This window comes from Ursus arctos, unplaced genomic scaffold (assembly GCF_023065955.2).
Source record: "Ursus arctos isolate Adak ecotype North America unplaced genomic scaffold, UrsArc2.0 scaffold_11, whole genome shotgun sequence".
NCBI lineage: Eukaryota > Metazoa > Chordata > Mammalia > Carnivora > Ursidae > Ursus > Ursus arctos.
The window spans coordinates 40,100,526-40,123,664 of record NW_026622775.1 but is presented as its reverse complement, the minus strand read 5'-3'; the positions used below and the strand labels follow the sequence as shown (position 1 = coordinate 40,123,664).

Genomic DNA, 23,139 nt, shown 5'->3' with positions numbered 1-23,139 from the left:
CATGCTCAAAAATTTCCCCGAAGCAGAGTGGGGAAAATGAGCTAGTTATTAATTTCTTACTTTGCAGTAGGTGTTCTGGCTGTTACTTTATGCACTCCTCGAGGTAGGTATTAAATCCTTACTTCAGAGATGAGCAAACTGAGGCTTCCACTCACACAGCTATACATACACATAGGAGAACCTGTCTGACTCGAGAACTTAATGCTCTCTCCTTATCTCCAGTTGTCAGCCTTATTCCAGACCCCCACATTCCTACCCCCAAAGTTCTTAAAAGCTGTTCACCTCCTTTTGGGTTGGGAAGTTTGCTAGCCATTTCTTGGTCATTCACTCCTGAAAGTGGGTGAGGGTGGAATCCAGAAGGAACCTCTGGGCTCCAGGAGCTCCTGGAGGGACCAGCGGCTCGGGAAGAGTCAGGCTACAGGGCACACTCGGTCTGTACGTCTCTCGAGTTCACCAGGCCGGGACTGAAAGAGAGGTGGCGGGCAGGCAGGGCACATTTCCCAGCCCTTGAGGAAGTGGCCGTTTCTCCAGAAACATTTTCTTTTCCAGAGTTTCCAGAAGTTCATTCTTTCTCTGCTGAGGTGTTTTCTACCCTCACCGAGGTGGCTTGGTGAGCTGCTCCTGGGACCCTCCTCTTAGGAACCCGTGCCTCTTCTGTAGGACCGGCTCCTTGTTCTGCTTGCACAGGGAATGGGATTAAGTGGATTGCATGTCGTCCCCACTCTGCTGAGCTTTTCTGGGTCCCTCCCTGTTAACTTCGATGCCAGGGACTGGGGGATAGGATCGCCGCCCTGCGGGACCCAGCACCACATGCATTTTCTTTTTTTATATAAAGTTTTCCCACTTCCAGACAGACAAGAGTCTGCTTGTGAACTGGAGCTGCCCACACAGAGAACCAGAGATAATGCCTGTCGAAGGGCCAGATTGACTATGCAGGGAGGATGTCAGTGTGTGGGAGAAGCATTTGTTCAGCCTGCGTCTGAGAGGAGCTGTGTGTCGTGCTTCCACAGGTTCTCAACAGGAGGTGCGTAGAAGCGGCCGTGATGACAGGCCTGGCACTGAGCTGCCGCATCAACAAGAAGTCCTTGTTTGACAGGAAGCACTACTTCTATGCAGACCTCCCTGTAAGTATGCTCTGCGGTCCGCCCTCCGTACGTTCTCAGAACTGGGGGGCGCTTGACGCGAGGGAGGGGGGCCGTTCCTCCCCTGTTTCCAGTCCGAGCTCTGTCCGTGTCAGCGGGAGGTTCTGCCTGGCCCTGATGAAGGCAGGTGCCCCCCGATGTTTACTAGATTGGATGCAGTGGTCCTGATTGCTGACTCCTTGCTTAGCCTCATGCTTCCGCTGGCTCCCTCATAATTGAACAGGGAGCAGAAGCCGTGTTCTCAGGCTCAGCCCGGCCATGGTGTTTGGTGCTAATTGCCTGTGGGGTCAAGTCTAACTCCGTGCTGATGCACCAGTAAATGCAGACTGTAGCTCTGTAGACAGAGGGATAGCTTCGCTCTTTTAAGTTGAAGTTACCAGTAATAGGACTGTCCCCTCTAGGGACATTTCTGTCATCTCACAAGGAGCAAGTAAGTGGACAATAGGAAGCAGAAACATGAACCAGAAGCCTCGACTAACAACAGTAATTGGCTGTAAATTGGCATTAAACCCAATATTAACCTGTTTTTTTCCTTAAAATTATAAAGTTTCTTCTTTAGGAGAGGCCAGGGTGAACCAGAGTCAGTGTTTCATAATGTTGAACTGAACCAAAACTGTGATGTCAAGTGGGTTTCCCAAAATAATACTTCATTTGATCTGAGTCTCTGATAGTAAGCACACCCTTTCTTCAGACCTAGAAAGATGATAGTGGTGATTCTGCTTCACGTTATTCTCCTTGAACTGAAGATGAGGGTGAGCTGGTCTTTAGAGGGTGAGGGCGGAAGTAGAATTAAATAAAAAATGCAGCCAGAACGTTATTTTTCCAATAGTTTGCTGCCGCTTTTTCCCTCTGGCTGCCAGCCTTTAGCAAATTCTGTTGCTTGGTAGGATGAAGGGAATGAAGCTGCAGTTCTTTTTTTTTTTTTTTTTTTTTTTAATTTTATTTATTTATTTGTCAGAGTGAGAGCAAGCACAAGCAGAGGGAGCTGCAGGCAGAGGGAGAAGCAGACTCCCCGTTGAGCAGGGAACCCAATGCGGGACTCAGTCCCAGCACCCTGGGATCATGACCTGAGCCGAAGGCAGACGCTTAACCGACTAAGCCACCCAGGTGTCCCTCTTCTGTCTTTTAAGAGTGATCCGTTTGGTGAAGGTGGGAGACTTAGCATTATGCGACTAAAATGAGAGTTTTCATTCTCAATGGCCTTGTGATCTCTCTGGCCCAGGTGGCTCAGATAACCAGAATTAGTGTTGCCAGATCTTACATGGAACATACTTATACTAAAAAAGTAGTTGTTTATCTGAATAAACAGTTTATTCAAATTTGGATGTAACTGAGCATCCTGTATTTCGTTCAGCAACCTGATTCATAGTTTAATTTTTACAGATTGAGACTTGCTATTTCAGCACAGAGAATGAGTTGGCCTAACACAGTGGTTCTCAAAGTGTGGTCCCCACGTCCCTTGCATCAGCATCTCCTGGGAACTGGTTAGAAACAGAAATCTCGGGGCGCCTGGGTGGCACAGTCGTTAAGCGTCTGCCTTAGGCTCAGGGCGTGATCCCGGCATTCTGGAATCGAGTCCCACATCGGGCTCCTCCGCTAGGAGCCTGCTTCTTCCTCTCCCACTCCCCCTGCTTGTGTTCCCTCTCTCGCTGGCTGTCTCTCTCTGTCAAATAAATAAATAACATCTTTATTAAAAAAAAAAAAGAAAGAAACAGAAATCTCAGGTGCTGCCCCAGAACTGCAGAATCAGAAACTCTGCGGGTTGGGCCAGCCTGTTTCGAGCAGACTACCAGATGATTCTCGTGCAGGGGAAGTTTGAAAAATGCCGGCCTGGTGGCTAAAGGCACAGACTCTGGAGCCAGACCGTCCGTGTTCAAATCCTGACGTGGATACCATAACCGCTTCCGTGCCCCGCATCTCCCTCATAGGGCTGTCATGAGGATTCCGCGGTGTAAAGAACTCAGCACAGTATCTGGGGCCCCACAGGCGCTGCGGCTGCTTCAGCTGCCCATCTCTGTCCTCCCGTTTCCCCTCTTGCCCTGCCATCTCTTCACTGGGTGTTGATGCCTGTGGGCATTCGACAGTCATTCCTCCTCTCCTCAGAAGGAGGACAGGGAGTCCTCGCAGCATCCGTCAGTACTTTATTTTTTTTTAATGTTTTGTTATTATATTATGTTAGTCACCGTACAGTACATCCCTGGTTTTTGATGTAAAGTTGGATGAGTCATTAGTTGCGTATAACACCCAGTGCGCCATGCCGTCAGTACTTTAGTACTTTGCGTCTTCTGTTAGCTGAGTGTGAGTGTCAGAGCGTTTTCTAGCGAGAGAAGTGGGGGAAGTTGTCGGGGCAGGGAGGGCAGCTGGCGTGATTGGTTAGCTTAAAGAGCAGGAACAAAGTAAGCTTCAGTGCACTAGCAACTGCTGTCTGCCGTGCTGAGAGTAGATGGCAGAATGCTTAGCCAGCACTTCCTAATAAGGAGGGTCTGTCAGGAGCCCAGTAATCAGATGCAGGGTTTAGGCTAATGAGCTAAGTGGAAACAATAAATTCTTCTCTTAGAGGCCTCTGACAATGAGATTATTGTTATTCCCCCAAATGGCACTTTGGTAGGGAAGATGGGATCCGTGTTGTTTAGTGCATCATTATTGGGGGTTGGGGGAGGTGCAGGGAAGATAAGGGAGGGGGTGGGAGAAGCCAGAAGAGGCCAGGCTAAATTACGGCTATAGTGCATAAACTAATTTTCCCCACCTTTTTCTTTTCTCTTTTGTTTTGTGTTTTTAAGTAAGCCTATAGTTTTGTGACATAAAAAGAAATAGTCAACTGGATTCCAGCTTCTGTTTATGGCCTAGTGACTGTGTAATGCATGTTGTGTGCAGGCAGGCTACCAAATTACCCAGCAAAGACTCCCGATTGCTGTGAATGGGAGCTTAGCGTACAGCGTCTGTGCGGGGAAGAAGCCGAGTCAGGTGATCACCAAGACCGTGAGGATCAAGCAGATCCAGCTGGAGCAGGACAGTGGCAAAAGCCTCCATGATGAGCTGCGGTCTCAGACGCTCATCGATTTGAACAGGGCAGGTAGGTTGGAGATTGTCTCTCACCTTTCCTTCCAGCCACCTCTCTTCCCCTCTAGAGTTTTCCCAAACCAGCTGAGGAAACGGGCCCAAGAGTTTGACGGACCCAGATCAAATATCAGCGTTGGTATGGCCCAGCTGACTAGAGAACACGGCCTGAACCGTGATCCCCATCGGGCTTGCGAACAACGCACCCGGCAAGCGTGATCAACGTAGCCACCTAGTCACGAACCCAGCAGCTTGATGTCTCAAGCAGACTTTGAAAGAACCAAAGTTAAAAATCAAAATGTGATGGGGAAGAGAAGCAATTCGAAGGCTGGAACCCATGTAGAGAGCCCGTTAGTGATGCAGGGTTCTCCCTGAGACCTCAGCCAGATCTGCCAGTCAGACTGGAGAGCTTCTGCCAGGCTGACTCTGCCTGTCTTTGGTAGGAGTTGGCCTTCTGGAAGTGGTGCTGGAGCCCGACATGTCCTGTGGAGAGGAGGCAGCAACAGCCGTCAGGGAGCTGCAGCTGATCCTTCAGGCCCTGGGGACCAGCCAGGCAAATATGGCAGGTAGAAGCCGCAGACGCCATGTCCCTCCTCCTCTGCCTCCTCTTTCCCACTCCCACTTCTCTCTCTGGACGGTTTTTCTCTGCATCAGCTACACGGGTTGTTGACGGGGTTTTGTCAGCCTTTAGACCTCTGGGGGGATTTTTCCTTAGAGTTTTCCTTGGATTCTTTAGTGAACCCCCAGTCAAAACTAAACACCCTAACAACAGTGCAGAGGCACTGAGCCCAGGCATATGAGATGAGGAGTCGTTAAAATAATCCAGCTGAGTAAATTTGAAGATCAGACTGGCTTTCTTTAAAGATTCATGAATCAGGCAGCATCCCATCTAGCAAATAGAAAGGAGGTCTAAGGAGCTATACAAAATGGTAGGCTTTTATAGAGAGAAGGGGGTGATGGAGGACGTTTTCTAGCGGAGAGTGGATTGTTCCAGGCAAGGTCACCCTTCTTTGGGCGGAGGGTGAGGGTCTGTGGGGCGGATTACCTCACTAGTGTTGGTCAGGAACTTGGAGGTTGACTAGATAAAGCTTGCCCTCCTGGGAGAGGCTGAAACCGCAGTGAGGTTTTGGTTTGCTGTAGCGGGGGCAAGTGACTCTGCTTTGGTCCTGTTGTTTGTCAAAGGATTAGATGTTTTCTTCTGGCTTCTTGTAGCCAAATGTTTTGCACCAAAATGAGAATCAATAAAATAATGTGCTTGAATGGTTTCATCTTTCTCAGAAGACACTGTATTTATACACAATAGTTCTGAGTTTCTGTGTAGGTAGCACTTAGTTGCTACTTGACGCTTTTTCTTCAGGCCTCTTTCTTATTTTGTAGAATTTTCATCCAGCTACAGCTGAAGCCAAATTATATCAAGTAAAAGGCAAGGTTATGATTTCATAAAACTTTACTTTGAGATAATATCTTCAGTTCATTAACAATGTAGTAGGAAATCAAACAAAAGAAACACTTGCACCATTGAGACCAAGCAAATTATACATTTTAAGTGTTTGCAAATTAGATATAAAGACTACAAATCTTGGTCAAACTCAGTGTCTTAACAGCTCGTTCTTATGACCCCTTCCTAGCACTCCATTGCCCACCCTTAAGTACCTGAAAGCTAGCCTCTTCCATGATTACACCCTATTTTCTGTTCCCAGGGGCTTTTATTTTATTTTATTTTTAAGATTTTGTTTATTTGTTTGACAGAGAGGAGGAGAGCGAGTGAGAGAAAGCACAAGCAGGGGAACCACAGAGGGAGAGGAAGAAGCAGGCTCCCTGCTGAGAGCCTGACACAGGGCTGGAGAGCCTGAGATCATGACCTGAGCCTAAGGCACCAGGGGCTTTTAAAAAAACTCTGGCCACTCACAGAGCCTTCCTTGAGTTGAGAAAGGCAGGAGTGGAGAAAAGGTACAGATTCTGCATATGGCAGTTGTGAATTCATAGCTCAGTACGGTGGTGTGTTAGAATACTCCAGAGAAACAGAACCAACAGAACGTGTGTTTATGTGTGTATGTATGTATGTTTATATATAAAGAGATTTATTCCGAGGAATTGGCTGATGTGATCATGGAGGCTGAGAATCCCATGATCTGTAGTGAGGAGGCTGCAAGAGGGCAAGTGCTAGGAGAGCCGACAGTATAGTCCCACCCCAAGTCTGAAGGCCTGAGAACCAGGAGGGCCAGCGGTGCAAGTTCCAGTCTGAGCCTGAATCCAAAGGCAGGAGAAGACCCCTATCCTAGCTCAAAGACCGGCAGGCAGAGAGAGCAAATTGCCCCCACTCTACCTTTTGTTCTGTTCAGGCCTTCAACCGACTGAATGAGGCCCGCCCACAATGGCAAGGGCAGTCTGCTTTGCTCAGTCTACCAATTCAAATGTTGATCTCATCCAGAAATACCCTTACAGACACACCCAGAGTACTGTTTAACCAAATATCTGGGCACCTTATGACCCTGTCAGGGTGACCCATAAAATTATCATGAAGCAGTCACGGTGGACGCCAGTAAATACCACTGAGGATGATGACTCATCTCCCTGTTGGTTTATAATACTATTTACCAGTCTTTTTATGTCACACAGTATATTTGTGTGTTACAAAAGGACTTCTGAAATTGTAACGCCACACTTGTCACATAGGGCATGTTACAGGCCACAAATCGTAATGTTGAAACCGTGGTACAAGTTGAATTTGGAGACAGAGCTTGCCTATTTGCTAATCTTCTTTAAGCTAAAGACTGGAAAAACACAACCACACGAGTATGAGTGCCATAAAGGTTAGCTGCCTCCAAGACTGCTCTGTGGAAGTGAGGCTCTGTTGTAGAGTAAGAGAACTCTCCATTTCAGATTTATGGCTTATGCTGCTTTTTGACCCACAGAGCATAAGTTAAATATGGGCAGGTTGGATGGTTATCCATTTATGCACTAAGTGTTGGTTCTCTGTTGCTTTAAAAAAGTTTTTACTATTCCATTCTTCCTCCAAATAACTGTGATTCCCAACAAACCTATGGAATAATAAACAGGCCACCTGTTAGCTGAGAAATAGTCCCATCTGGGGCCTTGCCAAGAGATAAACCATACCGGCAAGAACTCATCAGTCAGTGACAGCTGAGAGGGTTCATTAAATTTCATTTGTTGTGACACTTTTTGTTGCTTTTAAATACAAATCCAACAGCTTTGCCCCTAGCACAGCAGCACAGTGGCTGCAGTGGTTCTAAAGTACTGTGGGGAGGGAAGGTCTGCCTGGAGGCTGCAGGGGTCCAGCTTTTGGTGCTGTTAACATTTTATCAGCCGCAACCCCTTGGCTCTTCCTTCTGTCCCACCACCATAGGACCACCGTGTGGGCATCGGAGAACACAGCCTGAAAACTGAAGACCACCCTACGAAGGACCAGTGGACCCCCCCCAGGGTGCTTTTGGAATAAAGTTTAAATTGCTCTGGCCTGTGATTGAGTGAGTTCCTGATAGTTTTGCTAATGAGCATGGATCAGCTCAGCCTGGGTTCCAGAAGTCATTTCCTGCTCAGTGGACATTTGCCACTGTTGAGACCCTCAAAGCCGTCCGTTGAGTTGAGTGTGTACTGCAGTAGACATCCTAAATGTTGCAGTAACGATGTCTGCCATTTGGAACACTTAGCATGTGCTCATCAGTTCACTAAGCATTTTTTTTTAAGATTGATTGATTTGAGAGAGAGGTGGGGGAGAGACAGAGGGAGAGGGAGACAAGCAGACTCCCCGCAGAGCAGGGAGCCCGACGCTGGGCTGGATCCAGGACCCTGAGATCATGACCTGAGCCAAAATCAAGAGTCAGACACTTAACCGACTGCGCCACCCAGGCACCCCTCACTAAGCATTTTAAAAAATTATTTATCAACTCATTTAAATTTTACAGCATTCCTGGGAGATAGGTGGTATTATGCCTATTGTACAAAGAAGCTGAGGTTCAGAGAGATTGGCTCGTTTGCCCAAGGCTCAGAAGAAGGGACTGAGCTGGGATATGAGTCCTTTCTGTAAGCCCTGCATCGCACTGCTTTCTAGTGACAGCCACAACAGTGTCACAGCCTTCATAGATGACAACTTAGAGAAGAATGGCAGAGCATGGGTGCCAAGGACACTGAGGTTGACCTGGGTTGCGACCCTGTCCTACTTCTTCTCGCTGTAAGAACCTGGGCAAGGGATTTTGATTTCTCTGAGCTTCATGTTCCACATTTGTAAACTGAGTCCCCAAATAATCGTATGTGGAAGGGGAAAGGAAGAAAACGAAGAGGAAAAGAAATCATCCAAGTGGTCAGATAGAGTTGGGACGGCTGGGTGTGGTGTCCCTGTGTACTGAGACAGGGAAGACTGGGAGAGGAATGGCATCGTGCAACAATATCTGGAATTCCATTTTGGATTTGTTAAGTTTGAAATGCCTAAAGGATGTCTAGAAGTGGCTTTGTCTAAAGCTATATCATAGGGAATGGATGTGATAAAGTATATAAAACTTATCACAGGCCTAACAAGTAGCCTGTACTCAGTAAATTTTTGGTGCTTTTATTAGCAATAATAAATAGTATTACTTTTACAGAATCTCCACTCATTTTGGATAAATAAGCTTTGTGAAATATGGTCAATAAAATTTGTGTGTGTGTGTGTGTGAGAGAGAGAGAGAGAGAGAGAGAGAGAACTTGTTATTTAAGTCCTGGAGAACATCCAGTGCTCAGAATGAGATAGCTTAACAGACCTCTCTAAATCCTCAGGCCCCTGCTGTTTACAGAAACAGTTTTCTGTCCTGATGTTATATTTCTGATGTGTGAATGTGTTTTAGAAAAAAGATCTGTAACTGCACCATATCACTGTGCTCAGTGGTATAGTTTTTTAGTTTTGCTGTTACAAATCTCTGCTTCTGGAGGGTAGAAATTGAGCTTGATAACATTCTGGTGATGTGTGAATGAAGGCCCTCCCTCAGTGTTGCAGAATGCATTGAAGTAAACCTAACTGGTAAGGCTTTTGTACACTTGAGGCCATTTAACTTAATTTGTTTAAAAGGTATTTTGTCTTCACTGGATAGAATGTCTTTTGTTAATGTTTGATACTATATTTGAATCCAAGCTAGTGGACCCTCTTTCAACACTGCAGGATACTAAATGATTCCTCTCAGACATTTATGTAGTATGTATGGTCTTCTCTGGGAGACTGAAATTCATGCTTTTATTCCCTATCCAAGTTAAAATTCTAAGTCTTAAAAGATGGTTTCATTTTTTAAAAGCAGGTGAGGTCCAATTCAAGGTTCCCTGAGTTCAAAAAAAACAGTTGTTTCCCAAGAATTGAGATTTGGCTGAGCAGAGCTCAGCATACTTTGGAAGTTTTCCTTTGAGCTAAATAGGCCTTTCAGATGATTCCAGCTGTAGATTAATCCTATTCAGACAGAACTTTAAAACTTATCAGGAACCTTTTGTGAGACAGTAACCAATCTGCTTACTCATTGCTCAGGAAAATACCAGAGTTTTGGCTTGTTCAACAAGGTATTAATTTATTGAACAGTTACTCTGTGCCAGACCCAGCTCTAGATTCTGAATATAGCAGTGAAAAAGACTTTATCGTTCCTGCTACTTAGAGCTTATATCCACGAGGGAGACAAATACATTAATAAATAAAATCACTCTAGTGGTACGTGCTTTAAGGAAATAAATAGGATGCCATGATAACGAATAATGTTGGAGAGTCAGGGCCTGTCAGAGGAGGTGACATTTGTTTGAGACCTGAAGAATGATTCCAGGCCCCAGCCAGCGTAAACTAGGGGTGAGCATTCCAGGGAACAGCTAAGGCAAAGTCTTTGAGGTGAGAAAAAGGTTAGAATATGCTCTGAGGTAACGTAGGTAACAGAAGGCCACTCACTATAGGGAAAGCATACCAGGCAGGGGGTTATGTCATCAAGTAAGACTGAAAAAAGTAGGCAAGGGATAGATTACCAATAACGGTAAGAAGTTTGGATTTCATCCCAAGTGCAGTGGGAAGTCATTGAAGGGCTTTCAAGTAAGGGAATGACATAGTCTGATTAATGTTTTAGAAAACCACTCTGGCTGCTCTGTGGAAAGTGGATTTCAGATGAGTAAGAGTAGAAGCAAAGAGACCAGCTAGGAAGCTTTTGTGATAGTCCAGATAAAAGATGTTGCTGTTTTGGGCGGGGCGGTATCAGTAAAGATGGAGAGATCAAGCTGAGTAGTTTCAAAGAGGATTTTAGAAATAACAGGATTTGCTAACAGGCTGGTATGGAAATCAAGGGGCCGGAAGAAGTCAAGGATGTCTTCAAAGAAGCTTGAGGGGCTGGGTGGTGCTATGGACTGAAACCGGGAAGGTGAACACAAGAAGGGCTTTGTGGAGGGGAAATCAGGGTGTAGTTCTGGAAAGTGAAATGTCTGTGAGACCTCCAGGTGGAGCTGTCAAGTAGACATTGGAGGTGAATGTGGGGCTCAGAGTAGAGGTCTGAGCAGAAGAAAGAAATTGAGGGGCGCCTGGGTGGCACAGCGGTTGGGCGTCTGCCTTCGGCTCAGGGCGTGATCCTGGTGTTCTGGGATCGAGCCCCACATCAGGCTCCTCTGCTATGAGCCTGCTTCTTCCTCTCCCACTCCCCCTGCTTGTGTTCTCTCTCACTCTGTCAAATGAATAAATAAAATCTTTAAAAAAAAAAAAAGAAGAAGAAGAAGAAAGAAATTGAGGAGTTACCAGCACATCGATGGTATTTAAAACCACATACCCCTACAGAGAGAGTGCAAGAGGGTCCTGAATTGGTGGGAAAGCAAACACCAGCAAACAAAATGGAAGTAGAGCGTCCAGGGAGGTAGGAGGGAGACCAAGAGCACAGAAGGTCACAGCAGCTGGGAGAGGAAGATAGTTGGAGAAGGAAGGATTAGTTGGTATGTTGCATGCTGCTGGGGGTGTCCAGGAAGGTGAAGACAGAACAGGTCCTGCGTCCATCGCATTTGACAGCGGGGAGGTCACTGGTGACTTTGAGCGAGGCATTTTCAGAGAGGCGAGGATGGAAGCCCAGCTGAAAAGGGTTTAGGAGCAAACGGGAGGTGAGATAGTAGAGACAAGCTGTGCCACAAGCAAACAAAACATGTTCCAGAGGATTTGTCAGAAGGGAAAGTGGACCGACAGTAGCTTAGTAACCAATGGAGGGAGAATGAGGTTCAAGGGACTAGGGTTTGGGGTTTTGGTTTGTTTTTGTTTTTCCTGAGAGATACCTTTGCATGTGTCTCTACCGGAAGTACTGCGGAGAAAGTGAGGTTAATGATGGATATGGGAAAGAGGATGTAGCTGAAAGAATGATACCCTTGGGCAGGAAGATGGTAAGGGTTTGAAATCTGGGCACAGCCTTCCAGAGTCTTCCATTCTGGTCTTAAAGAGAAGATCAATTGAGAATAGACTGTAGTCGTGTGCTAAATTCTGTGGTATTGACTGTGTCTGTCCTCATGGTTCCGAGGAGCCACCAGTGGAGACGGGCTTATTGATGAGAGTTTGTAGGAAGGAAGGTGGTAACACTAAAGTGGGACCTCCAAGGAGAAAAGGGACAGTAATACCGATGACCAGGACGTGCAGAAGCCGGCAGACTGGGCAGGGACTTGGACGCAGAAAGCTCCCCCGACTGGAGGAAAGCTTTCTTGTGGAATGAGTAGTGGGAAATTGTGGGTCATCTCAACCAAGACAGGATGAGGGCTCCTCGCTACCAGGCAGAGGAGACGAGATGATCCAGTAGGAGCCGGCCCCGCACTTGAGCAAGCAAAGAGAATGGTGGAAACCACGCTGCAGCAGGATGAAACTCACAGCCACGTGGTGGCTAGCTGGACAAGGGGGGTTGCTGTACTAAAAGTCAGGACGCAGTTCTGTAACCTGGTCTGAAGCCCCAAGTCCTCCAGCAAGGGTAGCGGGGTACGTAGAGAGGAAGTGACAGGTATGAGGGGTAATGGAAGAGAAGAACCGACAGGATCGAGTTGTCAGTTTGGATATAGAGGGAGAAGAAAACAGACAGGGAAGATGATTTCAGGTTTCCTGGATTAAGAATCTAGTGATGTCAGGAATCGTCGGGACTTCCTGAGAGTCAAGGAAGCCCAAATTGTCCAAAATGTTGAGGAGTATGTATGTGCTAGAGACACCAAGTACTTTCTGATCTGAAAGCACCTTTGCCCTGATGGTCAGCATGGGTGGCATTTGGGGTACAGAGTGAGGGAGCGCATCCTTTGTTCTGCAGGGAACACGCGGAGACAGTAGGGCAGGCAGTGGGCAGCCAGCAGTCTTGAGCTTGGAGGAGGTCGAGCCCCACAGCTCAGCTTTTGGGTGGGAAGCAACAGAGACCAGGACCATGGAGTTTCTTGGCATGGAATTTATTTATCCTATTTCCTTATTTTAATAGGCTTTTGCTGTGGAATCTTGGAAAATGAATCTCTTTATTCAGCCCATCCGAATCTTCAGGTTCGGCAGGTTCCTTTCAAATGTAAAAGCCTGCCCAGGAAAACAAAAGTCCGGCATTTTGTCTTCTCCTTCTGTTTTGTTTTAGATATCGTGAATGAACTTGGAAAATAGAGAATTTGAGCTTTACTTTGTAGGGTGTAAAATGTGATTGTTTTTTATCTTCATCTCCCTATTTGTCTTAGAATTTCTCCTCTCTCTCCTCTCAAGAGCCTCTTAGTCCTCTCCACAAACCACCTGCCTCCTTAGGGGTTATTGTTCCTAATCTAAAGGGGTTTTCTGGGTCAGAGAAGGTCCTCCCAGGATGGGGGCGGCCCCCTCTGAGTCCTTCCACAGACTCATCCCTTCCTAACAGCACTGTCTGCTGCGGCAAGTCCTTTCAGCAATCAGGAAGGATTCAGAGTCCTGTTTGTGGAAAGAAGAGATCATAATCGTACCCAGAGGAAGGAGGAGGGGACAAACCCAGGTTTCTGGCTCTCGCCCTTGAGCTGTAAATTCTCAAGGACTCTCATGGATCTCCTGGAATCACTGTTGTAAATCCACATTCTATTGGAAAGCTGTGTGGGGTTATCAAATGATCATTTCTTTTTCTTTTTCTAATTTTTTTTATTATGTTATGTTAGTCACCATACAGTATCATTAGTTTTTGATGTAGTGTTCCATGGTTCATTGTTTGCGTATAACACCCAGTGCTCCATGCAATACGTGCCCTCCTTAATACCCATCACCGGGCTAACCCATCCCCCCACCCCTCTCCCCTCTGAAACCCTCAGCTTGTTTCTAATTTTTTTTTTTAAGATTTTATTTAGTTGTCAGAGAGAGAGAGCACAGGCAGCGGGCAGAGGGAGAAGCAGGCTCCCCGCTCAGCAAGAACCCCAGTGCGGGACTCGATCCCAGGACCCCAGATCATGACCTGAGCCAAAGGCAGACGCTTAACCGACTGAGCCACCCAGGTGCCCCTCAGATGGTCATTTCTGATGCCTTTCCCCCAACGTAGCTCTGACATTCTGAATAAAAACTCAGGATAAAACTGCAGAGTAATTCTCCATTTTAACAATGTTTTTTTTTCTTATTTGGCACAAAAGAAATTAGATTTCTCCAGCTGGTATATCCAGAACTTCTCCTCTCTCCCGCATGTGCACAAGTGTGCACAAATATGCACACACGCGTATACTCACCTCAGATGCCTTAGAACTGTAATTCTCGTAAGTAGACAGGGTACCAGCCACGTGCTTCAGGACCAACTAGGCCTTCTCGCAAGTTGGGTTGCTGTAACTGGCTAAAAACAGCAAATGGAATTAGATATTGTTTGTCTAGAGGCTTAAAAAGGCTACATTGCCTCAAAGAATTTCTAAAGAGTTGGCTTTTTTCTCTCCTCCCAGAGGGCCAGTTGAGAGTGGATGCCAATATATCCGTGCATCATCCTGGAGAGCCTTTGGGTGTTCGAACTGAAGTGAAGAATCTCAACAGTGCCAGGTTCTTGGCCAAAGCAATAGGTGAATGCCAGCTTGCATTTAGTGCTCTTCTTTGTATCGGTTACCTATTGCTTTGTAACAAGCCACCCCAAACCTTAACGGCTTATACGATAACCATTTCCGCATTTGCAGTTCTACGGATTGGATCCTGCCTCAGCTCATTCATGTGTAAGACGACCTCACTCACACGTCCAGGCCTTGGTGCCTGGGCTCTGCGAGCCTTCTCTTTCCATGTCGTCTTTCTTCATTTGCTTGCCTAGCCTTCTTGTTTGCAGTGGGGCATTCCAGGGGGATGAAGGCAGAGGCCTCAAGGCTTCTTGAGTCCAAGCTCTAGAACTCATACAGTGTCTCTCCCAACACGTTCAATTCAAAGCACATTCAAGGGGAGGAGAAAGAGACTCCACCTCTTTATGGGAAGATCTGCTAAATGCTATAGCTCTGTTTCTCCATTTACCACTTTCTTTCTGACCAGTGTGAACTTGATAAAGTCATGTTTATTCATTCTAGATTGGCCCTAGTTTGAATTAATTAGTCACTATGTTTTTCTGCCTTTTACTGTTTTTACTAATAGATTCCATGTGCCTGTATAATTGAGTTTGGGTCTTACTGGAGTACATGCTGTGGGGATTTATGTGTTGACCAATACATAATAACGAAAGCAGAACAGTTGAGCAGGATAAACATCCAGGCAGTCCCGTAGAGGTTGCTGACTGTGAAGACATCTCAGAAGACTATATTCTTTAAAACCAAAGGTATCTCAAGAGAAAGAGAGAATGCAGGGAAGGGATAGAGTTTCAAGTGTATCCCTTCAAGGAGGCACAGAGCACAAGACAGCTGAATGCATTGCTGTATGTTTAATAGAGGCCTGGGTCTTGTTGAGAAAAGTACTGGAAACAATACAGAGAAGATTCTCTAGTCTTGTATAAAACCTTATCCTGAGCCTGCAATGATCAGCCTCAATGAAGATGTTCTGAGTCTACAGATTTTCAGGAAAAGGACATTAAAATGGCTTAAGGGGATAACTTACGTAAGGAAAGGGGGTAAGGGAAGGTTCCCCCATGTAGACAGACCAAAGAGCGCGGACTCTTCTGTCTTTGAAAGGAGTAACAATCCACGTCTATGAAGCCATGAAAGGTTTGGGTCGGGGATATCCTCACAGCCCAGTTTTGTGAAAGGGAAGCTTGGAACAAATGGAAGAAAGTTCCACTTCGCCCTGTAGGTAGTAAGTGTTCTGGAGTTCATTGTTCCAAGAGGTGGTGATGGTAACCTAAAAAAACAAGCAGCAAGATTTTAAGTAGATTTATTCTTAATGATTTATGAAGGAGACCCTCCCCACCCCGAGACAGAATTCTGACTGTGTCCTGACTCAGGACCAGAAGAACCACAGATTTAGTATGATGGGCTTCATTCTCCAAGCCCATGATTTTTCCATCCCGTTTTTCTCCATACATCATGCCTAGTAGCCATCATCTGATTTCAGCCGAAGAGAGCGTTGGAGTAGGGGAGATGGGAAGCAAAAACTGAAACATTTTAGTGTTGCCGCTGCTTGTCAGCTCAGATAAAAGAGTTTGCATTTGGGTGAGGGAAGGTGGTACGTGCTGGGGTGGGGAGTTAAGGGGGAGGCTAAAGCTGCTTTCAGAGAGCAGCTTACCAACTGTGGCTATGTTTTGATTACCACAGTCTGCCTTGTTGGGTGCATAGAGCAGTGGCTCTTAATCATTTGGGGTCAGAGATCCCTATGAAAATTCTGGACTCTCTCTCCAAAAATGTACAAATGCACACACCCACATTCTATGTATAATTTCAGGAGGTACCAGAACCCCATGAAGCTTATCCTTGGATCCCTGGATAAGTTTCAACCTCTCACCAGCCCTCCAGGGTATTCTATCCCTGTAGCATGTAGTATTTTCCTAACTCTACTAGTGAGGAAAGCATTAGTGCAGACAAGCTAAGTCTTATCCCTTGGATAAAAACTCTTGACAGGCAGCCAGCCTGGATCTGGAGTTAGTTGGCCTAGAGACTGGTCCTAGCCCTTCTTCTGCCAAGAGCTGTAAACTGGATGGGGTCACTGTGAACCTGAGCTCGCTCCAAAAGTGAGGGAGCAGAACTTCCTAAAAGGCCTTTTCCAGCAGCATTGCCCTATGATGGCAACGAAAAGAGAATATAGCATATAAAGGAAGAATTATGATAAACAACTCTCTTGATTATTTTTGACTTAAAGATTGAGCAAGATTTCTAATTATTGCTTGATTGGATGGAAGGAATCAAAGTATGATACTAAATTACTATGTTTTTCTTAGACTCTGAAATTGAGAGACAAATCCACGAACTTGAGAATGGACGTGAAATTCTGAATGAAACACGCTCGTTTGACTACAAGCTGGGGTGAGTTTGCATTGACAAGCATCTTGCACACAGCTGGCTGGGGCTCCACCCTGGGCTCACCACAGACCGGCCGTGTGACCTTGAAGAAGGGTACTTAGCTTGTCTGCACTAATGCTTTCCTCACTAGTAGAATTAGGAAAATACCATATGCTACAGGGATGTAATACCCTGGAGGGCTGGTGAGAGGGTGAAACTGAACCAAACTTGGACATAAGTGCTGAGTCTGGCCCTTCGGTTGCTTCCAGTTTACCCACTTCGTGGCAAGAATTTTCACTTCCTTAAATTCTGTCAGACTTAAGCTCTACCAATTCAAGCTAGAGATAAGGAAAGCATAGGGGTGGTTATAGAGGTATCCTTTTTTGTTTTGACAAGTTTGACTCTAATATTCTGACTCTGAATTTTGAGGATTTTGTGCTTTTAGCAGAAGACTGAAAGAACTCAGAAGACTAGAGTTTGAGCTGGTTAGAAGCTGGAAACATTGAAGCAATTTCTTCTCTTTTTTAAAAAAAATTATTCTAAATATTTCTCTTTCATTAATATTTTTTCATGTAGTCATGTAAGTGTCTCTCAAAGAAGGTCGAAGAGTCTGACTTTGCCTGTGTCTCTTATTGGTAGGGAAACTCGGGTTTGCACGTATGCTGGGTAGTGCTGCATGCCGTGTTGGGTTAACGTTTTCCTGTTTAACTATCACAGGTGCACCATGCCGATGAGAGACAAAGAAGGAAAACAAGACTACAGGTGGTTATTCCTCTTGTCAAAATACCATCGTGTGTTTGGGGTTAGGGGCAAATTTCAAATCCACTTGCAGAATAACGTAAGGACCCGGATAGTTTTTAGAAACTACTTTCTGTTTGTATTGTTGCATGATGGAGAGCCTAGACTTCCGATTTTATGTATATACTAAAAGAAAGAACGTTTTCTTGGTTTGGTAGCCTCAGAGTGTCTTATCTGATGGGATTCAACTGTTGGAAGACACTGTTGACTTACCCCTGCGTGAGAGTTGTTATAATTGACCTAAGGGGGTAGCAGTTGAGGATGGGGCCTAGGATGGTCTTAGTCTTACATTCAGTTACAAATTTAGTAACACACTGAAGATCCTTGAGAAGAAAGGAAAGAAAGAGATGCATATGTCAATGGCATTTACCTTCACAACTCTGGTGATGCTTATTTAATTGATTAAAATTAAACAAGTTGGACTTAATATGAGATCCAGAAATAAAGCAAATAATAATAGGCTTAAGGTAAATTGAACCTTTTGTCTTTCTCCCCATTGAGTTTTGCAGATTGTGAAGATTGAAGTTGTCAGCAACAAAGTTGTTGGTTTCTTTGCAAAGCACAGCTCTTGTCAGTGAGGACCAAATGTAGCTTTGTCATGTGGGAAAGAAGCTCCTAAAGCCTTAGTGTGAACCTGCCCTGAGGGGCCCCTCTCCTGTGTGTCAAAGTCAAGATTGTTTTCACCACTGTGAGCTTCTGGGTTCAATCTGTTCTTCCCAAGAACTTCTTTGTTCTCCAGTGTCATCCCCCCAACCCCCCCACTCTCCCCCACTCTGTTTATACTGGTTCCTTACTCAGCATGGAGTTTGGCTGTTAGGTCTGCCAGTGGCTTTGACTCAAGCCCTCAGGTTAATTGGCGGGATTCAGGAACCCTCCTTTTGGTGTCCTCTTGCCCTCAGAAGTCAGACTGATTGACCACACAGATTTGGCATCCAGGTGATGGGTTGCGTGCACGTCTGATCTGTCACCTTGGCACCCCATTTATTCTGCATTTTCCTGCTTATGCATAAGCCCTTTGACAAGTAGAAGTGGACAGAAAATGTTAGCTGCTGGAATGGAGCAGAGGGAGAGACGTTCTATGCGGTGGTGCAGTGGAGAGTTCCCGCGTACTCCTTGGTATAGACCATATACTCTGCCTCACCACCGCAGTTCCCCTAATGACATCCTGCAGTGCTGTGTGATTCGCCTTTATTACCCAGGACTGAACACACGTACCACAAACATGGCACAAAGAGTGTGGTACATTCGTTACAAATTGAGACTTTATTATTAACTAAAGTCCCTAGTTTACATTAGGGTTCACTCTTTATGTTGTACATTCTGTGGGTTTTGAGCAAATGTATAGTGACATACATCTACCATGATAGTGTCACAGGGAGTAGTATCATTGTCCTAAAAATCCCCTGTGCTGCTCCACTTACTCATCCTTCCCTCCCCTCTTCTACGTTTTTTTTTTTTTTTTAGGCAAAATCTATTTATTTCATCCACTTCTCAAGAAAGTTTTCTTTTTCTTTGACTTTTCATTTATTTCATGAATAGTGCTAAAAATAGAATTTTTAAATGGGGAAAAGTCATTTTTCTCCCTAATAAGTAAATTGTTCTCATTTGGTCCTGTTTTTCCTAGCCTCTGTCTTTGTGAATATATACTTTATCCACAATTACAAATCACAGTGTAGCATCAACCCTTTGTTGTGCCTTTTTCCTTTCTCATAGTTTATAAGCATGGAGAGGGGCAGGTCTGGTGGTCTTGACCTGTAGTGTACACCTGCACAAAGACTCGTTCCTGGAAAACGGAGAATTGATATTATGGGACATTAGAAAATATTTGGATTTTATTTTATTTTATTTATTTATTTGACAGAGCGAGCAAGCACAAGCGGGGGGAGGGGCAGAGGGAGAGGGACAGGCAAACTCCCTGTTGAATGGGGAGCCCAACACAGGGCTCAATCCCAGGACCCCAAGATCATGACCTGAGCTAAAGTCAGATGCTTAACCCACTGAGCCACCCAGGCGCCCCAGAAAATATTTGGAATTGTAACATGACATCTAAACGCAAAACTTCCATATCAGTCATTGGGGTTTTTTCCCTATTAAACCAAATACTTCCAAGTCAGACCCCGTTTCCTCTCTCTGCCTAGGTTTATGCCCGAACCCAACCTGCCTCCCCTGCTGCTCTATGACACCGCGTCTCTGCCTCCTGGCGCAGACCCACAGCAAGTGATCAACATTGACTGGATTCGGGAGCGGCTCCCTGAGCTCCCCAGTGAGACCCGGGAGAAGCTCGTCCAACAGTACGGGATGCTGCCGGAGCACAGCTTCGCCTTACTGGTAGGTATTGATCAGCGGCTCAGATAAACCCAGCTCAGCAGTTTGGGCAGTGCTCTCCAGTGAGCTCTGAGTAGAGCAGGCAGACCGCTTCGGGTGTGCAGCAGATGCTTCTGAGAAGAACAAGGCGTGGTGACCTTTGCTCACTGCCCTTTTTGGTGAATACTCCTCATAAACCCAGAAGATGAAGCAGAATCTCCTGTCAGTCATTTCTGGGCAGAAAGGAACAGCTGCTCACAGCAGCCGTGGAGGCTTCTTGAAGACAGTCCAAATGTTATGGATGAATGTTTTCCCATGTGTCTGCAGGACAAAAGAAAATCAATGTATAGGGTTTCTGGATGTCTAGCAGTATTGAACCATGACAGGGTCTGGCAGGAAGTTCGGTTCTCAAAAGCCAGCCAGCTGTTTCTCCAACTGGAGAAGAAAAGCATTTATTCCGCATGAAATGTTGAAAACTCTGACTAAAAGTATCAGTCCTTTGAGGCTTGAGGATGCATCTTAAGGGGCCGTTAGAGAATCTGACACCATCGAGACCTGCTTAGGGATTTTCCATTCTTTTCAGAGCTGCTCGGGGCTTTGCAGTTTTCTTTGTCATGGCAACATTAAAGTGAAGCAGCATCAGTGAGGGTAGGGTTTTGTCACAGTTGTCTTCGGCTCGTCTGCGAGGGAGGAAGTAGAAAGTTTTGCTGCTGCGTGCTTCAGGGACTGGATACACACCACACTTACCTTCTGGAGCAGCAGGGTCTGTGCAAACTCTGGATTTTTGCATTTTAATTCACCAATAGTAACTAGATAGGGATGTTGGGATGTACATATTTATAGACTTCAGTAACAGCAACCCTGCCGTTTCTGGTACAAGGTAGGCAAGTGAATGTAAAATGAATGAGTCTCTCTTTATAAATAAGCTAATGTGAAAACTCTCCAGAGAGTCTCATGTGAAAACTCCTCTCTTCCTACCAGTGATGATTAGGCAGGCCCAGATGTGTTTTCAGACTTTAGGCAGTGGTGACCACTGCCTCCTGCAGGCTGCCGTCATAGCTTAGTCATAACTGTGCGATGGTTACGCGGCTGGATTTTAATTATTTCTTAGTGTGACTTGTTCAGCCCCTTGCAGGCTAGGACTGTGTCACCCTCTCGCTCGCTGTTCTTCAGCACAGCCCGGCACACCAGCAGTGTTTAACGCCAAATCTGCGACTGTGTGAGTCAGTTCGCATCTCAGACAGAACACCTTTAACCTGAAGCCTCTTAGGACTCGGGCATTTTCCCTAGGTTGATTTAACCGAGCTGAGGTTTCGTCCTGTCCGTCTTCCCCACTGTCTGATGAATAAATTCCAGACTGAATTCTAAATGCTAAATTCCAGTCCTACATTTTATAACTACCCGATTACACAGGGGATGGAAGGACTGGGACGGAGCCTACTGGGACTGAGCCTCCAAGGTGTCCGTTATCTGTCTTCGTTTGGCCTTCCACGAGGTGAATGGAAGCAGCCCTTGGAGGCAGCAAATGAAGAAAACTCAGGTTACTTGGCCATTTCTTTGCTTACAACTGTGATTTCAGAGAAGAGTCCACTAAATATAACATTAAAAGGTTTTTTTGTGTGTATCAACTTTCTTCACAAGAGAGGTGAAAAGACCTTTCAGAAACTCCTCTCAAGAATAGGCCCTGTCTGCAAACATACGCTCTCTTCAGAGAGTGTCTCTCTAGCACTGTCACGCTTGGCCTCCGACGAGCACATGATGGTGGGAAGCATCTGCCTCCTGGGGTAAGTCCTCCTGGGGCGGCGACATTTTCATGTTCATGTCCCAGGCTCCACTCATGTCCTTCACAGGACGCCTTGAATAAATGTTTGCTGAGGGTGCCCAGTGAGTTGGTCAGAGTTTAAGGTCCTGTTGAGGGGAACCTGTCTTTCATCTGTTCAGTCCACAACTTTTATTTTATTTTGCATCTCCTATGTAGCAGGTACTCAGGGACAAAGATTTAAAAAAAAAAAAAATGTTTCTTTGCTTTCCAAGAGTTCACACACACACACACACACACACACACACACACACACACACACGACACAGCTAACCAGCCCCTGGGGCAGATTGCAGGAGATAGACGCCTAACGTGGGATGGGAGCCCAGGGAGGTAGTGATTACCTTGATTGGAACAAAAGGGAAAAACTTTAAGGAGGACATGATTTTTGAGCCGGTTTTGAAGGGACTTTTAATATCTTAAAAATATGCTTATTCTTATAGCTTGCAGATAATTTATTAGGTGATTCTTTATTTTTTTTTTAAAGGGGTAGTCCTTGAAATTTCCAAGATGAGTGTAAGGAGAACTTAATAGCAGTGGAAAGAGAATGATTCAGAGAAATTGTTTTCCTGAAAGTGGACATCCTGAGCTCTTTACGACTTTGTAATCATTGAAAGCTGAGTTACTCAGACCCAAAAATGATATGTTCATGTTTTTTCCTGCCTTCATCAGAAACACAACAGATTGCTGAGAAGGGCAGATGCACAAAAGTAATGAACCATCTTTCAGTTTAAAGAGTGCCCAGGAGTATTCATTAAATAAATAGCAGTAGTGGAGGTGTGCTTGCAGAGCTTCGACTCCACGCTCTGTGCTTTTGGATTGCCTCTTCCGTTAAGCATCTAAGCACATACCCCCCATCACACACACGCCTTACCCACACATACTGAAAACCTCAGAATTTAGCTCTAGTCTTCCATCTGTCTTGTCATTTTAGTATGTGGTAAGCACCGCATTGTGTATTGGTAATTAATGCTTGGTATTTACAGAACTCTAATAATTTTAGCACCTACAACAATGTATGGCACATAGTGGGCACTCAGTGAATATTTGTTCAGTGAATGGTCGGACAAATGATACTATGACAATACTCATGAAAGTCCTGGAAGAAGCAGCATTCCTGATAAAAGCATCCTTGTTTCTAAAGGGTGAGATACAGAAACGACTCTTGACCCCCTAGCAAATCACGGGGTGACACCTGGCTCGTTGAACTCTGGGTGAGAAGCACCTGGATCGCCGCTTTAACCACCCCCACGTATTCTGTCCAGATGAAGTCGCTTGGCCTCTCCAGCTCATATGTTCTGAACTGGTCTTGTTGGGACATTAAATCCAATTTACATCCTGGTATTCTCTCTTAAACCCTCCTGACCATTCCCTTCCAACAGAAAACCTGTATTACTGTTTTTTCCCTCTGGTCACATAAAAAGTATCTTGCCCCACCTGAAGCTTCAACCGATTTAGTTAACCTTGCTTCCCTATCTTATGTCAAATTGCCTTGATTGCTGCCTCATTTATAAGGATTAAGGAATAGAAATGCAGAAGCTGAGATCCAGGTAGTAGGATCCTGAAAAACGAGAGGTTCTAATAGCATAGCAAGTCCTTCTCTGAGTCAGTATATTCCAAGAGTAATCATGAGAATGATCTAGATGATATGCGTGTGCATTTTTCTTAGCGGATAATCCCAGGGCGACGTCTAAACTCTGC

General features: G+C 45.4%; 1 protein-coding gene across 2 annotated transcripts in view; it reads left to right on the top strand.

Moving 5' to 3' along the window:
* GATB (glutamyl-tRNA amidotransferase subunit B) overlaps positions 1-23,139 on the top strand; it is an 89,778-nt gene that overhangs the window by 34,869 nt on the left and 31,770 nt on the right. The window contains exons 3-9 of one of the 2 annotated variants that reach the window (XM_026499474.4): positions 1,011-1,124; positions 4,017-4,215; positions 4,643-4,765; positions 14,064-14,177; positions 16,457-16,541; positions 17,235-17,279; positions 19,454-19,643. In XM_026499474.4, coding sequence (XP_026355259.2) covers positions 1,011-1,124; positions 4,017-4,215; positions 4,643-4,765; positions 14,064-14,177; positions 16,457-16,541; positions 17,235-17,279; positions 19,454-19,643 — 870 coding nt within the window. The remainder of the gene's footprint in view (positions 1-1,010; positions 1,125-4,016; positions 4,216-4,642; positions 4,766-14,063; positions 14,178-16,456; positions 16,542-17,234; positions 17,280-19,453; positions 19,644-23,139) is intronic. The other variant, XM_044384365.3, reaches the window with a different exon arrangement.